At 34.9% G+C, this 11,916-nt stretch overlaps 2 protein-coding genes and 1 long non-coding RNA gene across 6 annotated transcripts; 2 read left to right on the top strand and 1 right to left on the bottom strand.

Moving 5' to 3' along the window:
* Positions 1 to 612: 612 nt before the first annotated feature.
* On the top strand, positions 613 to 6,564 carry LOC132197614 (high affinity cationic amino acid transporter 1-like). Of its 2 annotated transcripts, none has more exons than XM_059620999.1 (14): positions 613 to 693; positions 771 to 843; positions 1,237 to 1,442; positions 2,421 to 2,549; positions 2,609 to 2,764; positions 3,555 to 3,659; positions 3,720 to 3,881; positions 4,209 to 4,333; positions 4,386 to 4,483; positions 4,572 to 4,711; positions 4,991 to 5,236; positions 5,919 to 6,088; positions 6,150 to 6,258; positions 6,328 to 6,564. In XM_059620999.1, exons 2-14 carry the CDS (start codon positions 803 to 805, stop codon positions 6,465 to 6,467), a joined length of 1,827 nt encoding a protein of 608 aa, XP_059476982.1. In that variant the 5' UTR covers positions 613 to 693; positions 771 to 802; the 3' UTR covers positions 6,468 to 6,564. The 2 variants fall into 2 exon arrangements, with proteins under 2 accessions (XP_059476982.1, XP_059476983.1); XM_059621000.1 differs by having other exon boundaries at positions 633 to 700; positions 6,328 to 6,563.
* On the bottom strand, positions 6,562 to 8,681 carry LOC132197617 (uncharacterized). Its single transcript, XR_009441876.1, has 3 exons — positions 8,078 to 8,681; positions 7,275 to 7,617; positions 6,562 to 6,804 (listed from the first exon to the last, which is right to left on the bottom strand). It is a non-coding gene; the product is annotated as an uncharacterized LOC132197617 (long non-coding RNA).
* A 62-nt stretch (positions 8,682 to 8,743) lies between these two features.
* LOC132197616 (uncharacterized) lies at positions 8,744 to 10,893 on the top strand. 3 transcript variants are annotated; one of them, XM_059621002.1, is made up of 4 exons: positions 8,744 to 8,887; positions 9,189 to 9,374; positions 10,030 to 10,314; positions 10,681 to 10,893. In XM_059621002.1, the coding sequence occupies exons 1-4, from the start codon at positions 8,846 to 8,848 to the stop codon at positions 10,846 to 10,848; spliced, it is 681 nt and encodes a 226-aa protein (XP_059476985.1). In that variant the 5' UTR covers positions 8,744 to 8,845; the 3' UTR covers positions 10,849 to 10,893. The 3 variants fall into 3 exon arrangements, with proteins under 3 accessions (XP_059476985.1, XP_059476986.1, XP_059476984.1); XM_059621003.1 differs by having other exon boundaries at positions 8,754 to 8,911; positions 10,030 to 10,268; XM_059621001.1 differs by having other exon boundaries at positions 8,754 to 8,911.
* The last annotated feature ends 1,023 nt before the right edge of the window (positions 10,894 to 11,916 follow it).

Here is an 11,916-nt window from a genome sequence, read left to right as displayed (position 1 = left end):
ATTTTTAAGGTTAATTATTAATAATCTATTTTATTTATGTAATTCATTTTTTAATTTACATAAGCAAAAACCAAGTATTTTAGTTTTTACGAACATTTTCTTTCAAAATTAATATTATCATATAAATATTTATATGTACGATGTCTGATGTTTATACATAAAAATTTAAATCGCACTAAAATTATTTTTAGTAAAATAACATGAAAACTGCGGATGGGCAAAAATGACAAATTTTGTTGCTGAAAACTTTTTCTTATTCCAATTTATCGACTTTGGAATGCACCGGAATGCACCACCAGCAGACCTAATTAAAAAACTTCAACAGAAATATACTCCTTCAAAAAACAACGCTTATTATTATTATTATTATTTTTTTTTTTAAATAAAATAAAAATGTAATGATTTTTTCTCCAGAAAGATGGGTTGCCGATAATTTCAAATCAAATGAAACTATCCCCTTCAAATGTTTCACTAATATTTTAGTTGAAAAATAAGCCGTTCCAAAGTATTTGACAATTGCTGTATAAAACTATCTACCTTCATTATCTTGTATATTCGTAAATTAAGATTGTAGAGCAATGCCAGATCTTGAAGATAATTTGTATAATTATGTACGCGGTGCCGTGTGCATCACATTTGACAACACACTCTTGGAAAGAAGGAAAATAATTCTAGCGTGGTCTGAACATCAAGGTACACAGTAATAATGAAGCTGCACGCGTATTATCACTGAGAGCGACTGATAAGAAACCCTTTTCCCTCAAATCTAGCTTTGGTTCTCATTGCTGATCCTTCAACGACCATGGCAGTACTAAAACGATTCTATCATGCTCTCACGCGCAGGTAATCTCAACTTATTTAAATAACTTATTTCCGTGGGGTAATTTAGTTTTATTGACAAAAATTAGGCACAGCTTGCAATGAAACTCCAAAGTCTTTTTTGACCTCATTTAAATTAATTATTTGATTTTATATATTAAAATTTTTTATAATATAGCATGGCAATTGATTATTGAAATTTACAGTTATCTGGAATTATTTTAGTCATCATTTACATAAAAATTATTTATTTCGTTATATAATGCATAATTGTTTATTGTAATAATGCTCTGAGTCTGAGTCTCACTTTTACCAAAGTAAAATGGAATGAAAATTAGCTTACGCTAAGAACCAAGAAGAGGTTTTCTTTATTTACTTTCAACATTAAATATTATTTTTCTGTGCTTCTGTCTTTAGAAAAAATCTGCCTGAGAGCATGCAAGCACTTCTGGAAAATTCGAAGATGGCCAGGGTGTTGACCACGTTGGACCTGACGGCTCTCGGCGTCGGCAGCACCCTTGGCGTCGGCGTTTACGTGTTGGCCGGTTCGGTTTCGAAAGAGACGGCAGGTCCAGCAGTTGTTGTTTCCTTTATAATTGCCGCAATCGCGTCTATATTTGCCGGTAAGTACTTGGCGTAGTGCAATTGAGTGACGTTTAGACGAGTTTGTAATTAAGATAAGATTTGACATAATTGTGATTTATCTCTGATTAGCTCTTAATTTAAATTCAATCCCTCGATAATGAGGAGACTTCTTAAGTCTTATTATAATCCAGGACGCAGCGTCAAAATAATTTCAATGCCAATCGAGACTCTTGCAAAATAATAGGCCCAACAAAGTATTTTTTTGTTATTCTGTTTGAAGTGTCCTTTATAGAGATTGTGGCATTCAAGTGTTGTGGTTTTTCATTTACCCTTTCATCTATCTCTGGAAAACAGCACAAAATATTGTAACGTCACTTTCTGACTAATGCTGAGACTTGATGTTAAATATTGTCCCACTCAACGACTCAACTTCTCAAGGCCATGCAAATCTTGTAAACTTTTGCAATTCTGATTTTATCTTTCTCATCTTTTGACACCTATTGGGGTATGAATTGAGTGATGGTCTCGCAGACATCTTATTAAATTTGGGCGAAGGTAATAGTTGTTTGATAAGGATGCTGTGCTTAGTAAAATGATTATCTGATAGGGAATCACAATGGGATGACGCAGGTACTTATAATGTGTTCAAGGGGTTTCATTATTTGAAAAAGTGAACAGGAGAGATGAAATAATTGATTTTGTAGTAGAATTTCACGATTGAGGGTTGATTCATGGTGATTTGAATTAAAAGTCGGCTTTTCCTCGATGAGTTTTGCGAGTTGTTTATTGTTTAAGAAAAAGCAATATCCTGCCAACTTTAAATTCAAATCACTGTAAATAATAAATTGTTTTTTAGGTTTTATTCCTGCACATTTATAGTTTATAAAATAAGCATCACAAACCAACGACATGTGATAATTCAATTGCAAATCTGGAAAATCTGGAAAAATTTGCCTATTTAATAAAATATTTTTGTTCATTTGAATAATTTTAATAAATTATTGAATCACAACTAGGGCTGTGTTATGCCGAGTTCGGGGCAAGAGTTCCAAAGGCTGGATCGGCCTATGTGTACAGTTATGTGTGCGTCGGCGAGTTTGTGGCTTTCATCATCGGCTGGAATTTGGTGCTGGAATATGTCGTAGGTGAGCGACAATTTGATCTGTGCGCGTCTTGGCCCCCAAACTAATGCTAATTACTCAAGGGTCGGCGAGTGTCGTGCGAGGCCTGAGTGGCTACGTGGACAACCTCTTTAATAATACGATGGCTAAGGCCTTTGAGGATTTGTTGCCCATAGATGTTGATTTTCTCTCGCCCTACATTGATTTCTTCGCCTTCGCACTTTCCATTGTGTTTGCTGGTGAGTGAATCATTTTCAAATTTTTATTTTCATGAAATATGTGCTCATTCATAGATTTTGTTTATAATTTTACCAAATTTCAGCTTATTATCAATTATTATTAATTGATGTTCTTTTCTCTCTCTTTTTTTAATTTTTGTTTCTTGTTTTTAATATGGATGAGTTTGCATGTGGGGCAAAGTTGCCCTTGTTTATGAATTGAATGCAATATATTTGCTACTCAATCTTTAAGAAGCAGAATTTATACCTAAATTATTACATTTCATTATGTTTTTATAACAAAAAAAAAAAAAAAAAAAAAAAATACAAATACAAATCCGTATTGTACTCCAAAATGTGGTCAAAATTTGATTAAAGAAAATTACTAATAATAATTACGCACTGTATTCTCTGGAAGAGGTGAACCTCAATAATCATTGAATTCTTCTTTATCTTAGATTTTTACTAAAATATTTTATACGTGTTAAGCAATTTGTTGGAGCCTTATGTAATCCAATTAAATTAACTTAAAACAATATTTAGTTAGAATCCTTTTTATAGCTCTATGGAAACTAATTCATGATTATTCAGGTTGGAAAATACTGAAAATAGGAAGATTTCGTGTTTGTGGAATTGCAAATAATTTTGTTATATTTTAAAAAGGGAAGTAAGAATAAAATAGTTTATTTTGTATATTTCCATATAAGAGTTAAGTTTAAAAAATAACAAGAGACCGATTTGCCCATTTAAAAGTTGTGTTGTTCGCTTCAGGCTGTTGAGAACAAATCTCAACTTCATTAAATATTTGCAGTCGCTCTGGCGCTCGGGGTGAAAGAGTCGTCAAACTTCAACAATGTGTTCACCATCGTCAATTTGGCGGTGGTTGCGTACGTCATCATTTGCGGCCTCTTCAAAGGTCGGTGAAAAGAAAAATAGTAGCTCAGCTAATTGAAACAAATGCATTTTTCACGAACAGTCGACATCAAAAACTGGTCCATTGACGTCAACGATATTCCTGACGAGTACAAACCAACTGCCGGAACCGGAGGGTTCGCACCGTTCGGCATAAATGGCATCATCAAAGGCGCCGCCACGTGTTTCTACGGCTTTGTCGGATTCGATTGTGTCGCTACAACAGGTTCGTTTGTTCTCACGTTAATTTTAAACACGCGTGGTTGATCCGGGAGGTGCAAGTGCAGCTGAACGCGATCGTATGAAATGCAACCGGTGCCACTGCCGTGCCCGACCGGTTGCATACTCCGCGCTATTAAGGCGCTCTAATTGTAGTCAAAGTCAAGCTACATATTTTTTCAACTTTCAACTAGTCAAAATATGTGATTTATAACAGTTGATTAAAATTTAAAATATCAACAATTTTATCAAAAATAATAGTTAGAAATTTTAATAAAAAAATTTATATGAAAATTTTCTTCAAAATGAATTTTAATCTATTCAATTTCATCAGGCGAGGAAGCGAAAAATCCCCAAAAAGCCATTCCAATTGCCATCGTGATTTCCCTTGCGATTATCGCATTTGCCTATATTGGAGTTTCAACGGTACTTACACTCATGTGGCCGTACTACGCGCAGGTTGGTTAAAATAATTTAAATTAAGGCGGAGGCTGCAAAGTAAAACTTTCAGGACCCTGATGCACCTTTACCTTATGTGTTTTTCGAGATTGGTTGGGACGTTGCTGCGTGGATCGTCAGCATTGGCGCTATTTTCGGTCTTTGCGCAAGGTGGGTGTTTTCCACAGGATTTACCGGGATTTACTGTGATTTTTACTGTACTAATTTACGATTCTTTTACCTCATTCTATTTATACAGTTTGATGGGAGCTATGTTGCCCCTTCCTCGCGTCATCTACGCCATGGCCAACGATGGAATCATTTTCCGCTTCCTTGGAAAGATCCATCCTCGATTCCAAACACCTCTATTGGGAACTATATTGGCTGGACTTTTGACAGGTAAAATTATTTAATTATTTATTCTCGATGTCACAGTTTTTCTAATTTTAATTTAGAGACGTACTGATTTTGAAATGTTAGCGTAAGTGATAAAAATATAAAGATGCAAAATACTCAAGTCGACATAAATATAAATTAAATAATAATTTTTTGTACTAAAGAACAAAAAGTATTTTCAGAGAAAACCATATCTCCCTCGCAGTTTTACATTTCAACTTCAGTGTTGTTGAAAGCTTTTTAGAAATAATTTAAATCATCTGAATATTTCGTTTCAAACAGGATTTTTGGCCGCCGTTTTCGACTTAAAGCAGTTGGTGGACATGATGAGCATTGGTACTTTGCTGGCGTACTCGATCGTGGCCGCGTGCGTCCTCCTTTTGCGCTACCAGCCCGACGGCGAGGAAATCGAAATGAGCACCAAGTTCAGTCACATCGGATTTTTCACCCAGCTGTTCAATCTCAAGAGGATTAAGTCACCTTCCACGTTGTCAGCCAACATAGTCACTTGGGGCGTCGTGACCTTGTGTGAGTACTTTTCCAATTGCATTCATTCATCAGCGCGCTTTAGTAAACTGGCATCCTTTCCCAGTAAACCCCGCGTGCAATTAAAAACGGACTTTCTCTAATTACACTTGTTGCAAGTTGCAACATTATTAAAGACGCACCACTGGTAAATTTGTTGTTCCTGATTGTAAAAATGAAACAAGTTATTATTGAAAACTTTCAAAAGGTGGACCGCCTTTCCTCTCCGTAAGGAATTCATCCGAAAATTAGGAAATAGGCCGAGAAAATCGGAATTCATCCAGAAAATAGTTGTTTAAAACTGCAATAAAAAAATTTGCATCTTTAGGGTTGAAAGCATTATTTTGCCTTTTCTCGCCAATAGCTTTTAAATATCAGAGTCAATATTTTTGTTTATGCGAATATAATGAAGTCAGAATTTACTGCCTTCAAAAGCTGGCCTACAAAAAAAGCCTTTGGTTCTACAAGGAGAGACTCGCATTATATTGTTTTAATGTTAAATTTTTAAACTACCATCACTAAAGAAATGTATCGGTGTTGTCCGCTATAAAAATTAGAATATTTCAAATCAATTATTTTTATTGTTTATTCTCCTCAAATCTTAAAAAAATCTTATTATTTTGTATTATTATATTATTGTTCTATGTCTATAAAATATTATATATCGTTTTTATTTACATTACAGTGGTAATTGTGATTGCATGTGGCAGCGTCATTAAGTTTGCTGAGATTGAAATTTTTGTGAATGGAGAGTGGTGGGCTATTCTTCTCTTGTCCATAACCGGCGCCCTTTTCATCCTCAATGTCTTGGTTATTGGCCTGCAGCCGTCATCCAACGCAAAGTTATTTTTCAGAGTAAGTATAACCAATAATAAGATTTGATAAAGCAATTTATCAAAAAAAAATTACTTTGCAGGTCCCACTGGTGCCAGTGATTCCCGCTTTGAGCATTTTCATCAACATCTACCTCATGTTGATGCTCGACGAAGCGACGTGGATCAGATTCGCCGTGTGGATGCTCGTCGGTAATGAAATGAAATAAAAAACTTTTCGCTGCATCCTTTTTGAAACTCATTTGTGGTACTCTTTGTCAGGTTTTGTAATTTATTTCGCGTACGGCATCTGGCAGAGCGAGGAAAACGTTGCGGACAAGAGAAAGCGATCAGTGATTTTCGCTCACACTAACTCGGCTTACGAAGAGGACGACGAGAAAAAAAGAAAGAGATCCGACTAAGCACGCGCTGAACCTGCCTTCAATACTTAATTAATATCTTGTAAATATTATATTAATAAAAATTAATAAAATTTGCAACAATTCTGCGTTCATCTTTTAAATGCAAAATTTATACTTTTTTTTGTATAAATCAGTCAATACATATTTTTTATTCTTTTAGTTTAAAAACAAATTTACATTCGCATTATTCAAACTCGGTTTATTTGATAAACTGTAACCATGCACCGTGAGTCAAATGATAAAGTCCACCATACGTTGAAGGACAGCGTCAAACCATTAGGCGGTGCGACATCATTTTCCCATTTCCATTTGGATCACCAAAACCCATCAATCCGCTCTGTGAAAATGAAAGAGGACTATTTTAATTACGAGCAAACAACGACGAGGCTTAGCACGACACATCAGTTCTCTGCAATCAATATCCACGGCCGCTTCGCTTCATATGAGTTTTGAAACTTTTTAATAATTAATTTTATTTGTTTCCCATATTCTTGGAACTCATAATTGTTATTACTTTCCAACTTAAGAAGCTCTGCAAAATGTATACTTTGAATCAAATACGCCTTAACTACTTGCGATTTGAAACCAGGCCACGCAGCTGGAAATTGGCATTCACGCTGTGTGAATTTCGTTTTGAGACGCGCAGAAACGAATGATTCCGCGCGCGTCCTCCTTATTTCCCTATATACAAATTTCCACGGCCGTGAGGTCGGCACATGTTTTATTCAAAGGTTCGTCGTCGAAATGTGAAATGTGTCACGGGGTGTATAAAACATCTGGCAGATGAGAGTAAGAGAGAAAATTCACCTTGCCATGAATTCCATTGACACGTTCCGTCTGTGCATTCAAAAAGGGCGAGCTTGTCAAGTCGAGTCTTTGCGCTTCACGCAAGTCAATCAAAGTGCAGCTGCAAAAGCCTAATGCACTTTCATACAAGAGAGGTTGCTGCAACTGCAATGCAACACGCCTGCTAAAAGTGGAACTTTGCAGCTACATGTAAAACGAGATGAATCGCTTTTCACTCTCACCTTCAAAAGTATGAATTGCGAATGAAAAAGGAGTGCAATTCCACATTTTTAAATATATAAATTCAATAATCATCTTTACTGATCTTCACATGGATAATATTTGATTTTGTCCTATTTTGGTTCTGCAAAGGATGAGAATAATTTTTTGTTTTTACTTAATCTAAAATATATCAATTTATTGAAAAACCTGATTTTTTATATTTTTATTATTGTTATAAAGATATTTCTTTGATTGAATTTAATCAAAAATAAAAAAAAATTATTTCCGTGATATCTGGGGCTCCATTTATCTTTGAATTTTGACAAAACATCAAATTTTACATTTTTTCTAGCTAATAGACTGCTTGGAAATAAAAAATATTTTTAAATAAATTTTTTTTAGATGAAGAGAGCATTATTATTAATAATTATTAAAATAGAAACCAATCTATTATTTTTTTCTTTTTTGAATTACGAATGTCAGGGGAGTCTTCCTTTTTTGGATTAATATTATTATTTATTGTAATAATTTCCCCAAAACATTAAAAAATTCCTGCAAACAACATCAAGTTAAGTTTTGAATTTCAAAATAATGTGTTTTACTTGCGACAACGGTGAGCAATTTGGTCTCGGCATTATTTGGGGTGCGGTGTTGGATTTCGCCAAGAAGAGAATGACTTGAGCTAAGGGGATTCTTCGAAACGCAGTTTTGTAACGCAATCGCTCATCCAGGCTGCGAGATCTAGAGTTGCACATACACAGAATGCGTGGGCATTCAGAGGTGTACCATTTGCTCACCCCAGAAAAAGCAACTTGCTCTCTGTTCTGATCGAAAAGTGGAAGAAGTATATTTCAGGAAATTTTCCACGAGGGTCATTAGGCACTATGCAAAGGGAAAACTCCACAATCAATATTTGCATTTTGTGAAACAGAACCCACAAACGAATCACCTCACAATCGTCTGCAGTTACCAAGGCGACACATTTTCTTTCAATCACAACTCGCACGGAATATCGTTTTTCATTCTTTGCGCTAATCGCACGCGTGCAGCAGCTCAAAGGAGTTTTTATATTCGCGTCGTCGTCGGGATAATCAATTTCAATTCCCGTCAGAGGAAGGCGAAATCAAAAAGCTATCACGCGGAGGAGTAGATATATGTTGAGCAAGCAACGGAAAAGGCACAACACACACGCCGGCCTTGGATGTCGCCGGCGACAATCTTTATCACTCTGTATCAAGATGCGAGTCGCTTTCTGATGCATCGCGATTCACCGCGCGTTATCTCTGTCGCCATGCAAATGATTGATTTCGATCGATACGCTCAACTTTGGCAGAGTGGAAAGCACAACATCAACTAGTTTTGCGTGCGACATGCGGTCCCAGCTGCTCATTTGCACTCGCGTCGCGTCCCTGGTAATTGTCATATTGTTGGCGCAGGTAAGTGCGCTTTCGGCAAATACGCCGCCCGAAACCGGCACATCAATTTTTTATGTGACATATGCGACCTACTAATGATTGCACTAACAATTCCAACTAAATAAATAATTATGCAGAAAATTTAAAAAAAAAATATTATATTTGTTCAGCATATGTATGCAATTTTATTAGTTTTACAACATAATTATATAGTTTTGATTACAATTAATTTCCCTGTGGAATATTTAACAGAGGGAAAGCTCTGGTGAATACAATTAATTGATGGGATTTGTAACAGGTTCATAGTATTGATGACGACGCACGTGACCTGATCGCAGATCTAAATTTTGCTCTCAACAACACCAAAGTAATGGCGGATTTGGTTGATTCGATGCATTTTAAACTGACTGATTTGCGAGAAATGCTGCACAAAGACGTGACTTATTACATGGCGGCGGTGATCGATGGGCTGGATACATTAGGGGTGATTAATTTTTTGTAATTTATCCCCCAAATTATTTCAGTTATTTGCAAAAATCCATGAATCTAAAACTTGAAACTCTTGCATCTAATTGCCAGTGTAAATATAAAATTTCCGGAACAGTTTTATACAAAGAAAAAAATGTAAAATTTTTAGTAATATTTTTTATATATTCTACTTTCTTTGATAATCTTAATTTTCAATTGCAAAGTTTTTAAACTTTTTACTATTCATCTTCATTTGGACCATTTCAGGTTCCACAAAAATAAAACAGAACCAAAATTTTTGAAGATTTTTAGAGTTGATATGTATATTGATGTATTTATTGGAGAAATATAAAAGGAAAAAGTTTAAAACTATTAAAAATAAATGGTTTAATAACACTGGGAATTATCCCATAATTAGGTTAATAATTTTTTGGAATAAATGTATAATTTTTGGCATTACTGAAGTAATGCGATTATGTGAAACTTATGATATAATATAATAAACCGTAATAAAAAATAATTAATCACAAAATTCACTTTTCAACATTTTATGTTTTGTTATATCGGATTTTTTTATTTCCTCTTTTATTTTTGAAACAAGAATGTTTTAAAAAAAACCTTTTTTATTTACTAATTTAGAATTAAAATAAATCCAGCCTAAACTTTTGCAGGTGGTTCCAAGCCAACTGCTAAGTTTGCAAGGCCACACGGCTGAAGCTCTGTTGACCTCCGAAGACCTTCTGGCCGTTCTGTTGCCTCGTCTGATTAATTACCGGGCCTTGCTCGGCCACATTAACGAGCATTTGATCTCGGACGTCGCCGCACTGAAACACGGCCTGACTAAACTCATTGAGGACACAGAGCAGCTTATCTCACTTCTCGACTCAGCCATCGACGCTCTGTTTTCTCGGTACGATCTGCTTAGGGAGATTATCCTCGGATTGGCGCAACCTTTCGTTAGTATTCGCCTACTTTTTCCCGTCCTAGGTTCTCGCGTGCCGAGGTTTCATTTAAGAAAAGCGGTCATTAAAAATACGGAGTTGGATAAGTTGACCAATTTTAATTAAAGAATGGAATTGAAGTTATAAAAAACGGAAAAAAAGTTGCAATTTTGTAACAATACAATTACTTAAATCTGATTTAAGTTGTGAAAGTAAGGAATCTTCGGCACATACAATCGTTTGTAGTATTTAATATTTTTTCAAACTAATTTGGAAAGTTTTTGTAAGCGCATAATTAAATTTTAAAACAGCAGAACTAAAAATAATAAAATGAATTTTTTGGTTAGTGAAAAATAATCATACTTTTGCACATTCTTTCAGAGTGAAGAGGAATTGGAAGAAATCGAAGACTTGATGAACAAGACATATACAATATTGACTGACTCTTACACAAGCACTTCCTTGGACAAGCTTGCGTTTGTATCGCGATACTCGGACGCTGTTACTTTTATTCGAATGTATGTTTCACAAATTCACAACCCTTACTAATTTCAAAGAGATGAAAGAGTTTCAATAAAATAAAATTGTAAGGGAAATATATTTAAATACTATCTTTAATAGAACCTTTGTATATAGAATTTTCTTATTAGAAAGATGGGAAAATTGCAAACTCTATATTTCACTTAACAAATCATCTGTAGTAGAAAGTTTATAGATATGCACTTACAAATTTGTTTTCAGAATTGAACTTACTTTCAAGCAAGGAAAAACTTTTGTTTGTGCTTTATAATTAATACCATTTAAGTTTGAGTTCGCAAATTGCTTTCCTTTAATTGAAATCTGATTTCATATGTGCATTTTACCATTTCCTCTGCTGAACAATTGCGCACAAAGCTTGGAGGTTGTGAAGAAACGAGGTTAATTTTACGGATCGCTTCTTATTGAATTAAATTGGCTCGCGGCTATGCGCTTGCATACGACAGCTAGACGGTAATTGCGAAGAAAAAAACAGCAATGGGCAATGATGTGAGGTGCAAAATCTCTAGAAAGAACGGCGGGTTTACTCTCCAATGCACTAGCCTGATTGCAGCCCCTTTTCGTAACAACGCATGCATACCCTTGGGACGGAGGAGGAAAGGAAATTGATGGCACAGGTGCATCTCAACCATTCATGCTTTTAATTAATTCAGTGGACTCAAAAGAGATCGCGTGGGCGAATGTTTACGTTTAAAGGTGGAGTGGTGCCTTCCAAGTTTAGTTGGCGCCTATTGAGAGAGACAAATTAATCATTCCGGAAAGAGGTGAAGTGTTATTTAGGTCTGTTATTTCTATTTGTATACATCAACATGTGAATATATTATTATCTCAACTTCCATTAGCTAAATATAAAGAGAGTTGATATTTTTTTTACTTAATTAACTGTAAAAGAACAAAAATTATATTGTCTCTATTCTATTTACGTTAAATTTTTAAAATAATACTCATGCAAAATTGTAGCTTATTAGGTTCTAACCGAGGAAAATTTGTCCCCATTCACAAACTAGTCCATTTTTAAAATGATTTATTGTTTATGGAGATACATAATTCAAAGTCATACAAAGCTATACAAAAATTTAC

Source organism: Neocloeon triangulifer, unplaced genomic scaffold, assembly GCF_031216515.1.
Source record: "Neocloeon triangulifer isolate White Clay Creek 2 clone unplaced genomic scaffold, ASM3121651v1 ptg000012l, whole genome shotgun sequence".
NCBI classification, from domain to species: domain Eukaryota; kingdom Metazoa; phylum Arthropoda; class Insecta; order Ephemeroptera; family Baetidae; genus Neocloeon; species Neocloeon triangulifer.
This window is presented reverse-complemented; position numbering and strand designations above follow the sequence as displayed.

Excerpts from the sequence above, each read along its gene's own strand:
- LOC132197614 (XM_059620999.1), top strand. The coding sequence starts at position 803 with ATGGCAGTACTAAAACGATTCTATCATGCTCTCACGCGCAG. Across the intron at positions 2,550-2,608 it reads GGTGCTGGAATATGTCGTAG|GGTCGGCGAGTGTCGTGCGA; the intron begins GTGAGCGACAAT and ends TAATTACTCAAG. Across the intron at positions 3,660-3,719 it reads CATTTGCGGCCTCTTCAAAG|TCGACATCAAAAACTGGTCC; the intron begins GTCGGTGAAAAG and ends TTTCACGAACAG.
- LOC132197616 (XM_059621001.1), top strand. The coding sequence starts at position 8,846 with ATGCGGTCCCAGCTGCTCATTTGCACTCGCGTCGCGTCCCTGGTAATT. Across the intron at positions 9,375-10,029 it reads ATGGGCTGGATACATTAGGG|GTGGTTCCAAGCCAACTGCT; the intron begins GTGATTAATTTT and ends AAACTTTTGCAG. Across the intron at positions 10,315-10,680 it reads TCGGATTGGCGCAACCTTTC|AGTGAAGAGGAATTGGAAGA; the intron begins GTTAGTATTCGC and ends ACATTCTTTCAG.